Consider the following 22,677-nt stretch of genomic DNA (forward strand, 5'->3'; position numbering starts at 1 on the left):
AACCTCAGATTTACAAATGGGAAATATATGAGTCAGAAACACTCAAGTTTCTACCTTTAGATTCCCAGCAGCTGTCAGCACTGACTTCACAGCCCGCATTCCATAGTCATAGTGATGTTGAGATGACAACTGCTCTGAACATAAGCGATATGTAGCCACAATTTTTATTGACAGTGGCCGAGCAGTGACAAAGCCACAGGAATACAGGACTATTTCAGCAATCATGGCATAGTCAGGGACCATCATTGCTACTGTCCGGAAGAGAGCCTGTGGATGCATACAAAAGGTGCTTTGGAACAAAAAGATCATTAAGATACTCTTTATTTTATACCATATACAACTTTATAGTTTTTATGCAACAATTTAACATTTATTCAACAATAAATAATACTTATTAAACAAGTATTAAATGACAATGCTCAAATCATACATTTTTAAAAATTGGCTTTCTAGTTTTGGATATAATAATAAACATATCATTAACTATATAAATTTTTTCTCTCTTAAATGTTAAGTATCAATTATGTTATATTATTTGTGGGAAACAACATATCATAGGGAAAAGAAGATCAGATTTGGCCAGGATGTCCAAAAGCTGGACTTCTCATCTGGTCTGGTTTGAGAAAGTGCCTACTGTTGGGAGATGGGGCTTCAAGCAAGGTTATCTAGGAATCTAATTAATTTTAGAATCTGGGGCTAATCAAATAACCACTCATAACAAGACTTTGTTAGATAAATGACATATATTGGGAAATTCTGAACCTTTTTGAGTTTGTAGTAATGTTGTGCTTTCTGCAAACATAAGAATGGAAGAAAATTAGAATTAAGTCATTAGATGACTATTATTAGAGATAAATCAATTTTTCAAATTATAAAGGTAATTTATTCCCACAGTGTTTTAAATATTGTGGGCAAATAAATGTCATGTATGGTAAGTAAACAGAAAGCTCAATAGATATTTAAAGAATAAATATGAAAATTTAAGTTTCAGTAATTCATGTATTAAAACATAACTTTCTTGTACTAAACAGAAAAGAAAAATAATATTCTTGAGGGGATAAAAAGCCCCTATAATGAATGGCAATAGTGAATGGTAATTGTATTCATATATTTTGTAAATATCTTCAGAAATTAATTGAATTACCAACACACAAGGTAGATAAAAATAAATATGAACATCTTGCATAAGTGCTCTATTATGACACTTACACATCTGAGAACAAGTAAAAGATTTGTATCAAGCAAGCCCCTTTCAATAGATTATGTAAACTACTAGTCAGAGGCCTTAGTACTGACTTATCAATAAGATTAGCATTAGAGAATGGAAAAAAGAAATTGTCAAAAATATAGTTTGAGCAAGTAACTTTAGAGAATCTTAAGTGTTCTATATATATGAGAGAAAATAAAAAAGAATGAAGGAGAATAATCCAGATGGTACCTCTTTAAAAGTGTAAGTTCTCAACAACTACTTTTGAATAAAAGAGAATGACTGAATTTGCAAATCAGTCAGTCAGTCTCTGGCTATGTTAGGGTGACACAGTCCTTCTACAATGGTACAAATGGCTATTTGAGTTTGGCATCAACACCTAGTACTGTGTTGTAAGTTTTCCTCTGACCACCCAAGATACTTCTCATATTCCTATTCATGTTCTCCTAGCACAGTAGCAATATGGTTGTAAAACACTATGAAACATACACATTGGTACAAAAGAACCAGAAAAAGCAAAAACAAGCAAACAAAAAATCAGTGAGTAAAGATACTTCAAGAGCTTATCATGATGTTCCACTTATTAGGAGACCTCCACCAAATATTTAACATTGGTACTTACTTATCACAGAGAAAAGCATGCCGATCAAAACAGTTTGAGGCCTAATTCAGTTTGAGCAAGTCCTTAGAAATAAATAGTTAGAAGTTATTGTGTAGTGGCACCCTCTCCTTCACCAATGCATCTTAATTAAACTTCTCTAGAGACTCTCATCACAAGTGTTCTTATTAACAAAATATCAGACAAGATGTCTGCAGAAGGACTCCAAAACAAGGTATATGACATACTGACCTAAAATAGTTTGGTTTTGGATGTGTCAGAAATAATTTGTTAGTGGTAGCGCTAAATTTGAGGAAAATTTAGCACTTTGGAGGGGAAAAAAAACTAAATTGGATTCTAGCTTAGCTAATCGCATAACTTCTTGAGTGAAAAAAAGAAAGGAAAAAAAGGAAGAGAAAGACATAGATACCGGTACCATTCCAGGACGTGCATAAATCCGAACACATGTAACCAATGTGAGCATAGCCCTTCATGTTTATCACAGTAGAAATTAGTGATATTTATGGAAGAAGGCTGTTACATAAAATACTACTTCCTGGAGTATGCTGTCAAAGGCCTGTGAATTGGTGGAATTAAAAAAAAAAACTTCAAGCAATTGATGCAGGACAGAAGAGGCTGGACACTAGAGGAATTAGCAGGAAGCAGGTTTGTTGGCTGCAGCTAGTCTAAAGGGGATTTCTGCCTAAAACAAATTCTCTCTCTGAACGCCAAGTCTAGCAATTCTTTAAACTTTACACCCTGTGATGGGAAGAGCTTACAGGTTTATAACTTTTTCAGAAGTTTACATAGAAGTATAGAAGCAATTTTTTTTCCCTGGAATTCTTAGAAGGTGCCTATTGTCTCATTTCTTAGAATAATCAGGGGAGATTTTACAAGATATACCACAAAAGCAAAGTATATCCATCAAATCTGCAGTTAAATTTAGTTTTTGCAAGATAGAGCAGAGCAATAGGAAATAGGGTGTCCAACCACATTGAGCCCTCTGTAAAGATCTTGACTGATATTTTGTTAACAAGTACAACTGTGGTGAGGGTCTCTAGAGAAGCTTAATTAAGATGCATTGGTGGAGGACAGGGTGCCACTATGCAGTAACTTCTAACTATTTCTTTCTAAGGCCTGGAAATAAATTTCAAAATTACCTTGACCTGTTCAGGAATCAGTTTGATTTTAGTTGAGTAAAATGGGAAATTCAGGATTTACAGTACTACTAGAATGTCTCATTCCACATGCTCTCTGGAAAGCTAGGTATCAGTTTATTGGCTTCTGGGACATGAGATCTAGAACATGCCCATTTTACCATGGCTTCTACCATTTAACTCTTCTGAAAGGATCATTAAATATTCATTCCTCAGAATAGCTTCAATCTAAAATATAGCTTCTCTAAAGTGGAGTTGTGCTTAAGAAATTGTTCTATTAGGAAGGTTTTATCTAGATGTAACAAGTGTCAAAATGAATGTGGCAATATACACATTGGAATTTTACTCAGCAATAAAAGAGAATAAAATCATGGCATTTGCTGGTAAATGGATGGCATTGGAGAAGGTAATGCTAAGTGAAGTTAGCCAATCCCCCCCAAAACATGAGTATAAATTAATCTAACAGGAAAAGAACACTCAAAGGAGAGAAAAGAGCATGCAGAAAGGCATTGGGCATTCAGAGACTAGTGAGGCCCTATGGAACAGTCTAATGTAGGCAAAAGGTAGTACACGTGCATTGGGCCCTAAGGCCAAGGCTCTCATGGATTGCACTAAGAAATTTGAACCTTATTTTATTTTTTAGGCAGGAAGGAGCTCAGCAGGTTTTAAGTCTGGAAATAATATGATTATATTTTGTTTGATAGATAACAGTGGCAACATAGTAATGATGAGTTCCACTGGGAAAGAAATTGGTGAAAAGAGAGCTGTGCCAGGAAGATACTCAAAAGAAGACTGAGAGGGGTGAAAACAAGGTGTGGCAGCAGGCCTAGCCAGGATCAGCAGGAATTATAAGACTTTCATGAGATGGAATCCCTGGATTTTGGTGGTTAACTGAATCATCAAATGAAGATAAGATTTCAAGGATGATTCTGAAGACTGGTAACAGTAAGGACCAGCTGGCTTTTTGTCTTTTAGTTTTTGTGGTTTTGTTTTTGTTTTAAGGAATCTATAACTCTTTCATTTCAGACTTGTTAGGTATTTCCGTATATACTTGAAACAGATTTTCTGTAGCAGCTCTAATCAAAGAGAACGCCATAGGAGGAACAGCAAGAACAACAACAATATCTATCAAATTTGAGAACAACTTTTGGCTTAATATAGAAGGAAAATATCCTAAGAACCACGCAAGAATATTTTGACATGTGTCAACTTGCACACTCTGAAAATGTCTGCATGGGACATTGACAGATTCAACCAATAATGGGTCTCAGCATTCCACCACTAGCTTCTCACAGATTTTTGCCTTCCCTGCTTTTATAAATATTTATGCATTCAGGTTGATCCTACTGAATAAAAGAGTAACATAAGGGAATGAATAGCAACACTGCTACGAAATGAGCTTTCCAAAAGAAAACTGCAATGAAAAGTCACAAAACACTTTTCAGGTAAAGGATGTACTGGGTTTTCATTTTAAAATCATGCCTTCCTTCACTATGTCAAAGTACTAAAACATCTAAGCTAACATAAAAGGATGTAACATAGGGATACAAAAATACTTGGCAGCAATTTGTCATATCAAAAGTTTTTGATGAAAAAGAAAAATTGCTCATTTACTTTAAGAAGCTGTCAGTCTAAACAAGTGAATGGTGGAAAACATGGAATGTGGTTAGAAGGCTTGGTTTGGGAACTGAAATCAACATTGCACTATTCCCCAACATTGTACACTATGCAAAAGACATAATATGCAATTCATCAGAAAATAATATAAAATGGCTAAAAATATATGAAGAAAATGTCATATTTCACTAATAATCAAAGAAGGTATTGTTGTTTGTGTGTGTGTGTGTGTGTGTGTGTGTGTGTGTGTGTGTACACACTCTCAAGTGAAGCTTCTGGTCTATTTTCTTAAGGCAGTGTTCTGTTTTTTAATTAAAAAAATAGTGCAGTATATTAATGAAAATTGAGGATTGATGTGGAAAATAAATTGTCCCAACCTCTGTTCAAAGGCAATTTAGCAGTATACTGCTCATCTCTAGCTGGAAATGTTTTAAATAGAGAAAAGCCTTAAGGAAAACTACCCACTGTGACATTATTTTTAATGCAGGAAAACGACAAGTAACTTAAATGTCTAACACTATTTAAAAATATAAATTTTTGGAAATTGAACCTTGTATACATATTTATTTTCTAAAGGTATATGTATTTATTTTACTCAAAGCTTGATTATCTTCTAGAACAATTTTCTAAATAAAATATTGTCATGCCTGAAAGCAAATATTTTACATAAAATTCTAGGGTAGCATATTCTTTCTTTTTGTATTAACTTTGCAAATTGTGAAAAGAAAACAGATGATATCATTATATTCTTCATACCTTCAGATTATCTGGTAGTTCTGATCGCCCAGCATATCCAGGGTTCATTGTTATGAAGACAGCACATGTGGGGTCAAGTTTTAGTTCAGTTCCTTCAAACACTAGTATTTCAGCACCTGCATTAATACCTGTGGATAATCAAGAATGAAATGACTTAGCAAAACCCCATATAAATGTGGCTTATGCCATTCATTACCTCCTATATTTCTTCTATTTTCACATAATAAAATGACAGATTAGTTCATTACCTCTTTGGATAGTCAGGATTTGTTGAGCAACCACAGAAAGCACTTCCAAATCAATTCTGTTAAACTCATCAAAGCAAGCCCAGGCTCCACAAGATAACAGTCCCTGGGAGAAAAGAGTAATGAAATTTTTCAACTTTATCTGATTGAATATTACATTGAAATGTTGCATTTTCACCTGATCTTTTCAAGGATTTAATATCCTATCAAGGAAATTGCTTATTCACTTTTATCTTTAAAGACAGCTTATTTTTTCATTACTAATTCATTATTCTGCATGAATAAAAAGTTTGATCAACTGGAAATTTTTCCAATTTATTTTTTATTTCCTGTGTATCCTTTGGTATTTAGATGTACTCCTATAATTCCAAAGCCGTTTTTATTTTCATTTATAATTTCATTTTATTTGCTTTTACCATATGGACTCAATAGAATAGACTGTAATAATCCTCTACCTGAGATGACTTCTGTAGCCAATGAAACTGCTTTGTAGTCTGAGCACCTTAATAACCAACAAACATAATTTAGGGCCTGAATGTATAATCCTAACTCACAGGTACCTCAAAAATATATGCCAATTGATCTTAAGGAAAAACTGGAAAATCAAATATTCAAATTTACTTTTTAAAAATATCAATTCAATAAATATTTGTTAAGAACACACATTTGATATATCAGGTGTGCACATGAGTGGTCAGGGTAGAGGCATGCTGCATGGCACTTTACAGATGCCTTTAATGCAAGGAAACGAAGGATATACCATATGAGATGCTGATAATTGGCAAAGCCCACACAGCTAATAGTGTCTGATCTTGAATTTGTACATAGATCATCTATTGAACCAAACTGAATTGAACATAAACTCCATGCATGTCAAAGAATAATCAATTTTCATTATTTAGAGAAGACTCTATTTGTGAACCCTAATGCATGATATATAGTAAAAGGATTAGAAATAATGCAGAACAGAATACTTTCAGTCACATATTCAGTTATATAGATTTCGAGGTTCTTAATAATGAGAATGTCTTTTTTATTTTTACCTCCATTATTTAGTCTGAACCTAACAAAGTATCCATATAATTAATTAAATTATCATAAGCAAATTTAATTAAGTGTGTAAATCTGAATCAAACTATGACTATCACAATATATATTAAAAACTGTTAATATACCAGAATTTTTTTCAACACATAGGAATACAGTGGCTACTCGATCTACATATAGAATCTTTTAAAATTGGTGTTCATTTCTTAAATAATTATTATAGCATTTTTGTATACTGTTAGAGGATGAACTAAAATGTTATTTAAATGTTTTCTTATTTATTATAATTTTGATTCACTTTTATTTTTAATTCTTATTCTAATTGTTTTAGTATCACAAACATAGAGTACTATAAAACTTTAAATCTGTTATAAAATAATCAGGATATATTAGTCAGAAAACAGTTTATGGTATTGAGCAGAACTTCTATGTTCTTTTCTGTTAATTTATTAATTTGGGCAAGGGGGATCTAAGGATGGAAGCCAGGGCTTCAAGCCTGTTAGGCAAGCACTCCAACACTGAGCAACATCCCAGTTCCACTAGTTTATTCATGTTAAGTTTTCTCTTTTTTTTTAAACTTCTTTTTTAGTTGTAGTTGGACACAATACCTTTATTTTTATTTATTTATTTTCATGTGGTGCTGAGGATCGAACCCAGGGCCTCACACATGCTAGGCAAGCGCTCTACTGCTGAGCCACAACCCCAGCCCTCATGTTAAGTTTTCTAAAGAAAAATATATAAAAGTAAATACTACAGAATATTTTAAATGAATTTTGAAAATTACAGAAAATAAAAATATATAAATATAAAGAACCCATAACCCCAAATGGATTATTTTGTCTTCAATTGTACCATCTAATATTTTAAAGAATAGCAAGATCTATCAATGAACTACTGAATGGACTAGACATTCATGTGTTTATAAACAGGGACTTTAATTCTTTTAATCTTTAATTTGATCTTTTGGAGTCTTACACACCTATGAGTAGAAATCTGACACAGAATAAGAAAAAATAACAAAACAAGAAAGCAAAAACAGAATTTAAGCTCACTGAAAAAGATTAATTAGAATGTGCCTATAATTCGGTAATTTACTGAATCATAGAATCTGCTGATAACAAGATCTACAGGTGAAAAGTCTTTAAATCCTACAACCTTTACACAGTGTAGAAGTTCTCAAACTGTTACCTGCCCTAACGTTATTTAAGGACTCACTCACTCATTCCTATCAGTAACAATGACCCACTATAGCAGGGACTGGCTGGAGAGGGAGGCAGAACTCATCCTCAACAAAACTTTAAAATGAATTTTGAAAATTACAGAAAGTAGAACCCTACTTCCCCTGAGAAGTATTGAGGCAGTGCTTAAATTTTTACCTTTTCTTAAGATACAGGAAAGCTTTTATTTGCATTTTAATTATGTTGTAAACAACTTTCCTGTAAATTTTCCTATTATAAACAAATGGAGAATCAATTCAAACCTTAAAGAATTTTCCCAGGGCCAAATAATCCAACCCATCAGAGCAGTTGAAAACCACACATTGTTTGGCTATCGCTTTTGCTAAATCCTTGGTAGTTTCTGTCTTTCCAGTGCCAGCTGGACCCTCAGGTGCTCCTCCAAGATGCAAGTGAAGGGCTCCAAATAAGGTTCTGAAATAGAAGAAATAGACATCCCTTAAGAAATAAAATGATTTTTGAAAATGCACATGCCAAAAAAAAAAAAACTGAGAACCAAATTCACATTTTTCCTCCCTACTAGCTTTCCCAAATCTCTGATACTACATTCCTTTGTTATTCTATTCTACTTCTAAATAGCTGTAATATACAACAAATTTAGAACAAATTCATTTTTAAAATTCAGGGCTGACTTCTGGTCAAAATGGAGAATTCAGGTGACCCTGAACAATCCAGCTCCCTTACTATAAGAATATACAAAAGTTTCGTGAATCAGTAACTTTTAAATAACATGGCCATTTCATGATTTTATTAATGCATCATAGTTATACATGATAACATAGTTATACATGATACATTTTTATTCTGACATACTCATACATGTGAAAAATTTAATTTGCTCATTTCAGTTCTGGTGATTCCTCTTTACCTCGCCTTCTCCTTCTTCTTATTCCCCTTCCTCTACTCTAATCGTCAACCTTCTATTTATTTATCATTTTTTTTAAAAAATTGATGCTTTATAGACATACATGAAGGTGGAATTTTTGGTGGTATATTCATATAGGTACATAGCATAATTTTGTCAAATGAATTTCACATTTTCTTCCTTTTCACCTCTCTTCTTCTCCAAACTCCTTCCTCTACTCCACTGATTTTCCCTCTATTTTTGTGAGATCTACCCCGCTGCTCCCTTACTTTGCTCTATCTTTTGCATATGAGAGAAAACATTCAACCCTTGACTTTTTGAGTCTCACTTACGTCACTTAGGATAATGTTCTCCAGTTCAGTCCATTTACTAACAAATGTCATAATTTCTATTTTTTAAAAAGCTGAGAGAAATTAAGGGAAAAAATGGTTCAGCCAGAGAGATTAATAGAAGAAACGCACATTCTGGCTTTAGAAAAGTTTTGCTCTGAGAAACTGTAACAACATTTCTTTATAATCTAAGAAGCACTGATGGCAACAAACTTACAAATATATTGAAAGAAAAGAAATAAAATTATAAGCCACTGGTGCATTATAAAGAAATAAACAAAAGACTCAGAATAATTAAGACAAAGATTTTGATTCAGTCGCCTCTTGTGAGTTGAAGACAATGAGCAGAAAACTAAAAGTGTAAAAATCAAACAAACCTACAAACCAACTCCAAGCTGTTTTTAGTTAAGTTTGGGGTAAAGACCAGGTCCTCTTAGAGTTAGTTCATCAAATATACAGTGGCAAAACAGCATAGACATTTCATAGTCCAAGGTTCAAGGGAATATGTACATTACAAGGCAACGAGGCAGAGTTAGTTCCAGCATTGCCAAATCAACAGTAAGGGTCCTTCAGGAAATCTCTGAGGTAATCTTAAATTTTGAATGATTGCTTCTTCATCTAAGTCAGGATCTGAGGGGAGATTCAATATGTAATTGAATGCACTAACAATACTGTTTCTCTTCATGCATAAAAACTATCATAATTTTTTTTTTAAATGATGAAAGCAAGACTTGGAGGGGAAACATTCTTTCCCTCCTTTTCTGGGAATCCTAGAGACTGTAGAAGGAACATATTCCTTGAGCTTAATTGTTCATTTCTAGCCACCACATAAATGGATATCACCCCAGGAAACTTCTATAATTAAACTCATATTTACCACATTCCCTACACCATTCCTTCGTGTGGCTTTTCTGAATTAATTCAATAAATTTCTGTTGTGTTCAAAAAAAAAAAAAAAAAAAAGCTGAGTAAAACTCCATTATGTATATGCACCATATTTTCTTAATCCATTTATCTGTTGACGGGCACCTGGCTGGTTCCATAACCTGGTTATTTGAACTGAGTTGCTATAAACAGTGATATGCCTGTATCACTACACTATAGTGATTTTATTTCTTTTGGATAAACACCAAAGAGTGGAATAAGTGATTGATATGGCAGTTCTATTCCTATTCTTTTGGGTAATATCCATACTGCTTTCCAGAGCTGTCGTGATAATTTACAGTCCAATCAACAATGTATGAATATATCCTTTTTCTACATTCTCACCAACATTTATTATTGTTTTTAAATTACAGTGTCATTTATACATAGAAGTTGGGCTCATTTTGACAAAGTCATATATGCATGGAAATTGATTTACTCCATTTCAGTCCTTGTTTCCCATCCTTTCCCATCCCCATTCCCTCTTTCTATTCTCCATCCTTAACTCTACTGACCTCCCTTTTACTTAGATCTATCTATCTATCTATCTATCTATCTATCTATCTATCTATCTATCTATCTATCTATCTATCTATCTATTCATTGGTACCAGGGTTTGAACCTAGGGGCACTTAAGTACTAAGCCACATCCCCAGACCTTTTTTATATTTTATTTAGAGACAGAGTCTCACTGAGTTGCTTAGGGCCTCACTAATTTGCTGATTTCAATCCTCTTGCCTGAGACTCCCGAGACTCATTCATTTTTGATTGGTGCTTTGTACATATACCTAAAGGTGAAATTCTGTGATACATTAACATATGCATATAATGTGATTTTTAAAATGAATTCTACATTTCTTCTCCTTCTCATTCTCCTTCCTTCCCTTCTTAATCTCCTTCTTCTACTCTACTTATCTTCCCTATATCTTTTGATATCCTATCTCCCAGGCCTGACCACCACACTTTCTTTCCCTCATATTTCTCTAGTTTCCACACAGGAGAGAAAACATTTGACCTTGATTTTCTGAGTCTAGCTTATTTCAATTAGCATGAAATTCTCCATTTCCCTCCATTACTGGAGAAGGCTACAATTTCATTCTTAATTATGGTTGAGTAAAGCTCCATTGTGTATATATACCACATTTTCTTTATCCATTTACCTATTTATGGGTATCTGGGCTGGTGCTGTAATCTGGCTATTATGAGCTGTGCCTCTATATATACTGAAGTGACTGTATCACTATGGTATGCTTCTATTAGTTCTTTTGGACAAAAAGCAAGGAGTTGGATAACTGGGTCATTCATTTTGAGGAATTCCATAAGGATTTCCAGAGTGGTTGTACTAATTTGTGATTCCACCAACAATGTATAAGTGCACCTTTTCCTACTGCTCACCAGAATTTATTCTTTTTTGTGTTCTTGATAACTGCCCTCTGACTAAAGTGAGATTAAATCTCAGCGTAGTTTTGACTTGCATTTCTCTGATTGCTAGAGATGTTGAACACTTTTTATGTGTTTGTTGGTATTTTGTTTCTTCTTTTAAGAAACATCTGTTTAGTTCTTTTGCCCATTTATTGGTTAGATTATTTGTTTGTTGTGTTTTTGTTGTTGTTTGGCTGTTTTGGTTTGTTTAGGGGTTTTGGGGGGGGTTGGTGTCAAGTTTTTTGAGTTCTGTATTTATTCTGGATATTAATCCCTGTCAGAGGAGCAGCTGGCAAAGATTTTATGCCATTCTATGGTCTCTCTCTTCACATTCTTAATCATTTCCTCTGCTGTATAAGCTTTTTAATTTGATGGCATCCCACTTATTGATTCTTGACTGAGCTTTAGGGGTCTTGTTAAGGAAGTCAGTACCTACACCAATATGACAGAGTATTAACTCTATATTTTCTTCTAGCAGTTGCTATAAACTTCCAGTCTGATTCCTAGATCTTTGATCCACTTTGATTTGACTTTTGTGCAGGGTGAGGTATAGGGATTTAGTTTCATTCTTCTACATATGGATCTAAATGATCTCAGTTTTCCTAGAACCATATGTTTAAAAGGTTGTTTTTTTCTCCAACATATATTTTTGGCCCTTTTGCCAAGTATTGATGGCTGTAGTAAGTATGTGAATTTGTCTCCGTTTTCTATTCTATTCCATTGTTCTTCATGTTATTTTGATGCCAATACCATAGTGTTTTTGTTAGCTCTTTAGTAAAATTTGAGATTGGGTATTGTGATGCCACCTGTATCACTTTTCTTGCTCAGAACTGTTTTGGCTATTCTGAATCTTTTATTCTTCCAAATGAATTTTAGGGCTGTATTTTTCCTAGTTCTATAAAGCATGCCATTGATATTTTGATGGGAATTGCATTGAATCTGTATATTGCTTTTGGTAATATGAACATTTTGATGATATTAACTCTCTACCCAAGAACATTGAAGATCTTTTCATCTTCTGAGGTCTTCAATATCTTTCTTGAGTGTTCGTTCTATAGTTGTCATTGTAGAGGTCTTTCACCTCCTTGGTTAGACTTATGACCAATGTTTTTTGTTTGTTTGTTTGTTTGTTTTGTTTTTAGGTTATCATGAATGGGATAGCTTCTTTCTCAGCAGATTCACTACTACAGCATATGAAAGCTATTGATTTCTGAATGTTGATTCTGTGTCCTGCAACTTTTCTAAATTTGTTTATTAGCTTTAAAAGTCTTCTGTACATAGCCTTTCTTTAAAGTATAAAAGAGAAATCACCAACAAAGAGGGAACGCAAAGTTGGAGAATGCTAATGCTGCAGAGGTTTATGTTGTTTTAGGATCTGCATATAAACACAAATGTATTTATGCCTACATAGACACAGAAAATAAATTCTCAGAATTGAGACAAGGTGGAGAATTGAAATGTATCCACTTATATAAATCTAGAAGTCTTGAAATGCTTCCTTTCTGTAAGTGAGAAGTAAATTTATTCTAGTAACCTATTGGAGAAAGACAAAAAACAACCAAGAAGCAGCTTATCTTCTATGCAGGGCACCATGAAGTCTATATCATTCACTGATGGGAGGGGATTCAAATTCCAATTACTTGCACATGTGAACCCATATAAAAAACTAACCTTAAACTTTTTTCTGGACCAGAGAAAGCCATATACCCTTCCTCAGAGATATATCTGAAACTGCTCCATCAGGACACCTAACTAAGGACATGAAAGACTACATGAAGAAACAACACGTACTAAAACGACCTCAAAGGTAAAATGGGAGGGGGGTGGGTGCCAAAGTTCAGTCAGACTTGCAATGACAAAAGCAGGTAGACAAAGGTCTATGAGTGTCACTAAATATATGGCATGCTGCCCTCTTGGTATTCTGGTGGACTGCTAAATGATATTTTAAATAGAAAGTAATGGACACCAGAAAATGTGTGTGTGTGTGTGTGTGTGTGTGTGTGTGTGTGTGTATGTGTGTGTATATGTGTGTGTGTGTGTGTTGGAGAGAGAGAGAGAGAGAGAGAGAGAGAGAAGAAAACACAAAGAGATAAGCCAATTTCATAAAAGAGAGAAGTTGAAATTCTAGGAACAAAAATGTAGAAAACTCAGTGAATTGGTTAAATATTAAAATAAACATAAGGAAACAGAACTATGCACTAGAGGAAATCACCCAGAGAGATATAGATATCAAATGTAAAAAATATTTAAGAGGCAGAGAAAAAAAGAAGTGTATAAGAAAATAGTGAAGAGGCAAAATTTGTGTGGCAATGGCTGAGAATTTTCTATAAATGAAGACAGAGATGAATTGAAAAAATTCCCAAGTAAGATAGATAAGTAATGCAAATAATGCACATTTGGACAAAAGAAAACCATATACCCTTCCTCAGAGATAAATCTGAAACTGGTCCATCAGGATACCTCAACTAAGGACATGAAAGACTACATAAGGAAAAAATAATTCACATCTAATAACATTACAGTGGATATCAGCAATAAAGAGAAAATTTTGAAAATTACAATAGAGAAAGAAAATTTACTTAGATAATAATTAAAATAACAGGTTTCTCAGCAATCACAATGGATGGATGCCAGGAGAATATTATCTTTGGAAGTCTGATGGAAAATTATTGTTCACCTACAATTCTATACTTAGCACATATTTTAATAATTGAACAAAGACAGAGAATGAAAGAAAAGGAGAGGGAGAGGCATTATTTATATAAAGACTAAGAGAAAACAGCTTGCAGATATTCACTGAACCAATGACTAAAAGTTGTTACACAGTAAGGGGAAAATTAAAAGAAGTAAAGCAAAGCAAGAAACAATGGTAAGTAAAGAAAATAATGTTTGGGGTTTTATATTCCCCAAGTTTTAATTTTTATTCTCTTTTGATTTTCCCCTTTCATGTATTATCTTTTATTAAATTTTTAAAATTCAATTTTCTCATCTGATATGGATATGATATGAGATATGATATGGGATTCTATTTCTATTCTTTTAAGCTAACTTTGACTTAAAAGTGCCTATTTCATTCAATGAAGCCTAAAATTAATAAATCCCTTTATCCTCTTTCTGAATAATAAAGGGCTCTAAGTACTTTATCTTCAAGTTCCTATTCCAAATTATTGTCAAATACTAAATTAAACTTTGTCTTTAAATTTCTTTGAAAAAATTTATAATTTTAACTAGTTTATTGAGTAACTGGTTTAGGATGTAAGCAGAAAACAATTTTAATCATTGTTATTTTAAATTTTATCAAATATTTTCCCCATTGCTGGATGAAATCTAGGGTAGATATGTTAGTTTTTCTTGTCATTCTAAGATATTAATGAATTGTGTCACCCCACCCCCAACTAGTAAAGTCTACTTAGGTCTTATATAATAGTTAATATCTTTCATCCAATTTAAAGCTTTCCTTCTCTCCCAACTTAAGCCTAAATGGCTCAGAGCCTGCATTTAAAAAGGTAGATGTGGTTAGTCTTTTGTGATTTTTGTTCCTGTCCTTTTCATTGAATCCTCCATAGCTCATCTTTAGGTACTATTTTTTTAAAAAAAGGAAATGGACAGTTACATTTTGGAAAAAATATAAATGCAAGTCCCTATGAGATACGCAGTGAGGTATCCAGTGATATATATATATGTATATATATATATATATATATATATACATATATATATATATATAATATGTATATTATATATATGTGTGTATACATAATATATATAATGTATATATTTTATATATATAATATATATAATGTATATGTTTTACATATATATATATATATATATATATGTGATACATAAATCAAAAGCATATGGTAGAGTGGCACAGATATGGAGTCTTCAAGATGTAGGCCACTAAAGCCTGAGAGCATGTGATAAGAACACTCAGGGAACCATGAAGCATGACATAAAACACCACATGAGAATAGAACTCTAGAAAACCAACATTTCAGGGAGGAAAAAGATGGCTCTAGTAAACCAAAAAGAAGTCAGGGAGTTTCAGGAAGAAAGAAGGGATGAAGAGTTTCAAAACCAACTCCAACAACAAGAATATTGAGAGCCCAAGCTGAGAAGAAGAAACCAGCAGAGAAAGAGAAACAGAAGGTAAAGTTAAGAGGAGAATTAAAGGTCTAAGAAAAAAAAAAACACAGGATAAATTTTCCATATGGAAGATAATATTTGTATTCTTAACTAAATTAGTAGGTAAGGGAAGTGAAAGTCATTACCAATAGATCCTTATATTAAAGGGGTTACCTGTAACATCGATCCGTGAGTGGAGTAATAACCAGCCTAGGGGAATTACCCAGATATTCATACCCATATCGCAAACCAGCATTGATCATTTTTGTTTCTAAATTATTTTCCTAGGATAAAGCAGACAAAATTAAATTAGGTCAATATAACAACATTTTAAACAATATGATCTCAAGATTTTAAATAAATAATAACATAAAGTAGACTTCTGTAAAATGTATTTGTAAAATTATCATTTGCTTCAGAAGAATTCAAAAGCTAGTTTCCATAAGAGAAGTAATTAAAGTCATTGGTTTTAATTTTTCCCATCGAATGCTTTAGAATTTGTCCCTTATTTCTCCCATATTTTCAATGTTCCCCCCCCAATATAGAATGAATATTATAATTATCAACATTTTCTAGATGAGGAAACTGATACTTAGAGTAAGGAACTCACTCAAGGTTATACATCTGGTAAGAGGAGGAGCTGGCATTTAAAACAACGACTCTACTACCTGAGCTTCTAACCACCATATGCAGACACTTAAATGGTTTCCCAGGATGCTGGTTCTTGCCCCTCTTGTCTTCCTCTCATACGTCTCAAGACTTCCACAAAAGCCTGTATGCTGAGAACTTCCAAGTGCATTTCTCCAGTCACCTCCTCTCTCTGCCCATGCTTAGCAGGCCACTGTACAAACTGTTTCTGCTCTCCCTGCCTTCCCAGTCATGATTACCATCACCAGCCACCCATATACCCTGATAAAATCCTTCCTTACAGATCATTCCTCTAGATTCTGCCATTGATCAATGATAGGAAAGTTTGATCTGTACATTCTTTGAATGTACTAGGAATCTAAAAACTGACTAATCCCAACATTTTAAAAATTTTAAATGAATAATTTAAAAAAAATTTGTTTATTTTCATATATATACATTTAGGTATATATACACACACTCTTGGATAGAGATATAAGCATAGATATGAAAATATAGATGTAGATATTGGCTGTCTTATTCTGCAATATGGAGAATCACTTATATAAATATAGTCAGTCATCAGCAAGAAATTCTACATTACTATTTCCCTTGTGAGCAAGCAAACACAAATTAAAAAGCCATGAGCTGAAATTGCTGTGTAATAACATTCAATGGGAGCACTTACTTGCCAGTAGTACCTCAGCTGACTTAACCATTCAAAGTTATTGTCATCACTAACATTTTTTTTCACAAGTGCTGCAAGGACATCTCTAGCATGGACGTCCAGTACCACAAGGGCTCCCAGAGTAACACGATTCTGCTTGGACAATTTGCCACGGACCAAAGTGACAATATCATCAATTTGTCTGTTACATTTCTCCAAATATTGCTCAAGGGCCTTAAAGAAAGTAAAGTAAGATACAATTTCCCAATGTGATCAGAATAATTTTGAACAAAACCATTTTAACTAGCATGTGTATAAGGTATTCTTGGCATTTTATCATAATTTTCTATATGATAGTTTTAAAATAACATCCCTCTACTACTACAAAGGTATTAGGCAAACAAGTCCAATCTGGCAAGATATAGTGGATATATGTGCTTTATATCAATACATCATCCTTTCTCTGTTCTCTGTGATTCTGTTTGGAGCTGTCTATAATATTCCCCATCTCTGTGGCAACATGAAGCAGGCATGTGGGACCTAATGAGAGCCAATCACAGTTCTTCCCAGGGACTGCTATCCAACCAAGAGAAAAGCTGCTTTTCACTAGGCTAAGCAGACTGTCAATATGCCCTCAGGAAGATACTGAACGTCTTCTTTCTCTTTCAGAAAAAAACTGCTAGTGACTAGCAGATAGATGTAGATGGTGAACGAGGGACTACTGCAATGATGAAGCCCTGAGACTCTGACTCTTTCTCCTCCTTTGATCCTATGAGTCCTTCTAAGTTTCTTACACACATTTTCTGAAAGGGGTTTATATCACTTGAGATGAAAAGATACTACTATATTTTGGAAATGATTTGAGTGTGTCCCCAGAAGGTCCGTGTGCTGGAGGTTTGGTCTCCAGGGCAACAGTGTTGAGGTGGTTGAACATTTAAAAGATGGGGCCTAATGGAAAGCAACTAGATCATGGACATCACCCTCAGAAGGGATTAATGCAGGCCTCCTGAGACTGGACTAGGTCCCATGAGAATGGGTTGGTATTTTAGAAGGGAACCTGGCCTCTCCTTAGTCTCTCTTGTTATTTATTGCATTGTGTGATCACTCCCTCTTGCACACACTCCTACCATGATACATGCATTATGTTTGATATGACCAGAAGGCCCTCATGGGAGTCCAATCAGATAGAACTGCCCAATCTTGGATTTGCAACTTCTAAAACTGTGATCTCTTTTCTGTATGAAGTACACAGCCTCATATTTTGCTATGGACTAAGATACTAATAAGCAGAACATCACATGGTTTAGTTTTCTGAAGACTGAGACTGCTTTGGAGTCTCTCTTCTGGTAGCTCAATCTAATAAATAAGTTCAAAACAGAAGAGGGTTTAGGATGAAAATCAAATTAGCATCAATGAACACCACTGTGTTTAAGGAAATTGTCAATAGGTTTCACCAGGTCATTTTATCCACTCCAAAAATCTTTTAACAAACAGTGTACACTGAAGAATTTATTTCACTCTCTTTTAAGTCCATTGATAAGTGTAAGATTAAACTGAAAGTAAGGCTTTCCAAGAATGAAAAAAGTTTAAAAGATAAGATCTGGAGACTGAAGGTTTTTTCTATATAGGACACTTGTCTTATTCCTTGAATTATGTTATCTTTGTTTAATTGTTATTTTTAAGACAGCTCTGTATTTAAAGGTTTGGTGCTTAAACATTATTCTATTTCTATTATTTACATGATTAATTTGCTAGTAATTTTCTTAAGAAATGAAAAATGAACTTTTGTTCCACCAATGTTTAACCATATAAATATTTAATTTCTTTAACCTAATTAATGAATTTAACTATATCAAGCATATACATAAGTAAGGATAGTTTTTGTATCTTAGCTTCCTCAGCATCAGTAAAATTTAGAATCTCTAAGAGTCTTAACAGTTCTCACATTCTATTGTGATGCAAAATAAAAATGTAACATTTGAATTTATTATATGTACAAATTATATGCCCAGAAGAATGAACTCCTCTACCCTAGAAAAACAGATTTAAAACTAAAATTTAGCTTCAGATTATAATAAACCAAGTTTTTTTAGGACTGTGTTAAATGAATCAATGATTTTTTTTGATTTATTAAATTGAAAAAAAATCATTTACACTGATAACATTTTTGTTACATTTCATTCCCTATAAAACAATTTTATTATGAGCCAATGAATCTGAAAATAATTAGTATAATATTCAACTAAAATAAACCTTACCTAATATCTCACAATTCTATCATACTTAGATTCTTCTATCTGTACCACTATACACTGCCTCAAAATTATAGTAGTATTTACAATATCCTGGGCTCTGGGGAAGTAGTAATTCTCCCATTTATTCTATACTCCCTGTAATGCTTCACACAGACTAATTTTATAATCAACAGTCATTGAATAAATAATTGTAAACACAGATCCTGGGGTGAACAGGTCTTCTGGGAGCATGACAGTGTAACATGGTGCTTGCTATAAGACACTCAGCTTTCGGGTGTTTGCAGAGATGGAAGCACTCTGTCTTCCATGAGATAACCAAGAGTCTTCTGCTGCTCATCTGAAGTCATCAATTTCACATATGAGCCGCTCATTCATAAGGGAAAAAAAACCTCTTAACATATGGAATATTAAAACATATGCTAGCCTACAGTGACAGAATCTCATATTAATTTTTTTCTTAACTCTAGAGAACACTAAAGCATGTACTGACTCCTCATGATGCTGCTACAGAACTTGAATGACCAGAACTTGGATGAAATATGACAGGGACATAGCTGGAGAAGGGCAGATTAAAACAGGAAAATCACAAGCAGATGAAAAAGAAAAGAATTTTTGAGGATGCATGAAAAGTTTGATTTCATGCCACAAAACTTAGCTGTGAAAGTATGTAAGTAATATAGTAGCAGCCACTCAAGAGAAAAACATAGTTTCTATTCTGGCATTCTTAGTGACTGGTTCCAGACCTGCACCATATAATATCATGTAATAAAAATGAACAGGATAATAATGTATAATTAACCCTAGCCCAGTATCCGTGAAAACTTTTTAATCAACAACAGCAAAACCCTGGAGGGGGCAAGATGGCTGATTAGAGTGGGGCAGCATTTCTTCTAACTTGGCTACCAAGAACTCAAGCTGCAGGAACACTAGTCTTCCCATCTCCCTGAGAATTAGAGTGAAAAATGCTGAGACTGGAGCAGCAGTCTGCCCTAGCTGAACCAGAGACTGTTTGACTCATTAATCAGATCTGGAAAAAAAAAAAAAAAAAAAAAACCTCTTGCCCTGAGTTTATCAGTCATCTATGGAGGACGGATCCAGGAGTCATCTTGGTTCCGCAGCATGGCGGAGCCTATGGAAACTGGAAGGCCAGATTTGTGAGTTTTCAGCTAAGTCTATATAGGCCTTTCTGAGCCTAGCAAACCTGTGGAAAGTCAGACACTGGGAGCATGTTGCCCAGGGGAACACAGGTTAGAGAAGCTCAGGAGAACCAGGCTCTCCCCAGCTCCGTGAGTCCTGTGGCTCATGGAGACTGACAGGGCTGGCTATAGCAGGTGGGAAGGCTAGAAGAGAGGATGTGAGGGATTTTGCTTCTCAGCTTGCTCATTCAGCCAGTTTGGTACCCTCCAGGTTCCCAGAGCCTAACCAGGCCAGCACTTGCCCAATCCCAGAACCAGCCTGGTCCCCTGCTCCCTCTGCAGTCCAGCATTCATTAGTCCCAGGGACTTACTAGGATCCTCCCCAGTCCTCATTCTCCCAACCCCCAGCCCCCACATCAGCCCACCTTTCTGCCAAGTAGACCCGGAGCATAGCTGCCAGCCCATAGGCCTACATGCCATGTGGATGCTTTGCCACCACACCTGCCAGGTCCAGCACATAGCCTCACTGCTGGCCCATAGGATCCAGCACCAGCCCCTGATCCACCTGCCCCATCCTCCATGGTGGATCAGCCTGAAGCCTAGTCTACCCACACGAATCTCCCAAGAAGGGAAATTCAGAAGTCTTAAACTCCAACCTTTGATATGATGAGCAACACAATAAAAAGGAAGGATGCACGATTTATGGCCCATACTCCCATGCCTAGAACATACCACAAAAAGAAAACCAAGTGGGCACAGACCGTGAACTCAGAATTCACTGACTATTTTGTCCACCATAGGGGATATGACTCCTTAATTTCTTAACATTTCACCAAGATTGTTGTTGTAGTATTGTTGCTTATTTGTTGTGGTAATAGTTCTGTTTTGCTTTTTGTTTTGGGGATTCCATATTGGATGTTTGTTTTATTTGAATATGTACTAACTGATTCAAGGAATCCTGCACATATTCATATTTGTTTCTCTATCCTCATTTCTAGCCTTTTTTCTTTCCTTTTCTTTCTTTTTTTTTCTTTTCTTTTTTCCTTTTTTTTTTTGTCATTGTAGTTTTGTTTGTTTGTTTTGTTTTTTTTTTTGGTTTTCTTTTTGAAGGTGCTATTTTTCCATGCTCTGTATTTTGAGGGTTAGGGTTTCTGATTTTGTTTTGTATCATCTTTATCACTTCTCTTATCTCCTCTTGTTGCCCTCTCTCTTTTCTCTATTCTTGACCCCCAAATTCCATTCTCTCTCCCCTCCTCTATATGCTTCTATTTTTCCTTCCCCTTTCAAATTCACAACATATCCTAGGTAACCCTGCATCTGCCCTATTCACCCTTTGAAACTGCAAACATGTTTCTACCTTCCTATCTCCTCTTCTTTACACATACTCAACTTTATCCTTCACACTTCTTAATACCAATTGAGGTATATAACATCTACACCTACCACCAATGTCACAGCAATAATTAATAAAACACAAGTCATAGATAACACCTATATTGCTTGATTTTAAGCCAGTATATATACATGATTATATACTATTTTTATTGATGGAAATTGCTGATCCCACTATCCCTACATATCATGCAAATTAATACTAAATATTAAAATAAGAACTAAGGACCTAGTCTACTGCTCTATATTGTTTGCATACATTGTTGCTATCATTGGGATGCCCTGCCTCCAAGCATTAGAATATAGTAAATAATCAAAATCAGAGCTGAAAGCAATAAAATTGCAGCAAAAAGAAATTTAAAAAATAGACAAAACAAAAAATCAGTTCTTCGAAAAAACAAATAAAATCAATAAACCCTTAGCCAACCTAATGAAGAAAAAGAAAATCAAATCACTAAAATTCACCATGAAAAAGGAAATATCATCAGAGAGACTACTGAAATACAATCAGAAACTACTTTGAAAATATATGCTCTGATAAAATAGAGAATCATGACTATGTTGACAAATTTCTAGAGACATATGACCTACCCCAATTGAAACAGGAAGACAGAAAATTAGACAAATCAATTTCAAGCAATGAAATTAAAGATGCCACCAAAAGCCTACAAAGAAAGAAAAGTCCAGGACCAGATGGATTCTCAGACGAATTCTACCAGACCTTCAAAGAAGAATTTACACCAATCCTCCTCAATTTATTCCATAAAATAGAAAAGGAGGAAACCCTTCCAAACTCATTCTATGACGCTAATATCACCCTGATATCAAAACCAGACAAAGACACATCAAGGAAAGAAAACTTCAGACCGATATCCCTGAAGAACATAGATGAAAAAATGCCTAATAACATACTGGCAAATCACACACATAAACATATTTTTAAAATAGTGCACCATGATCAACCTTTGAAAATGGAAAGACCTCCCATGTTCTTATATTGTCAAAATGGAATACTACCAAAAGTCATGTACAGATTTAATGCAATTCCCATTAAACTTACAATTTCTATT

General features: G+C 34.3%; 1 protein-coding gene across 1 annotated transcript in view; it reads right to left on the reverse strand.

Annotated features, from left to right (window-relative positions):
- The window catches only part of Dnah7 (dynein axonemal heavy chain 7), a 293,210-nt gene that overhangs the window by 157,490 nt on the left and 113,043 nt on the right, over positions 1–22,677 (reverse strand). Inside the window, exons 23-28 of the mRNA XM_040294623.2 lie at positions 16,846–17,058; positions 15,705–15,814; positions 8,108–8,276; positions 5,584–5,686; positions 5,336–5,463; positions 55–267 (exon numbers count right to left, since the gene is read on the reverse strand). Coding sequence (XP_040150557.2) covers positions 55–267; positions 5,336–5,463; positions 5,584–5,686; positions 8,108–8,276; positions 15,705–15,814; positions 16,846–17,058 — 936 coding nt within the window. The remainder of the gene's footprint in view (positions 1–54; positions 268–5,335; positions 5,464–5,583; positions 5,687–8,107; positions 8,277–15,704; positions 15,815–16,845; positions 17,059–22,677) is intronic.

This window comes from Ictidomys tridecemlineatus, chromosome 7 (genome assembly GCF_052094955.1).
Source record: "Ictidomys tridecemlineatus isolate mIctTri1 chromosome 7, mIctTri1.hap1, whole genome shotgun sequence".
NCBI lineage: Eukaryota > Metazoa > Chordata > Mammalia > Rodentia > Sciuridae > Ictidomys > Ictidomys tridecemlineatus.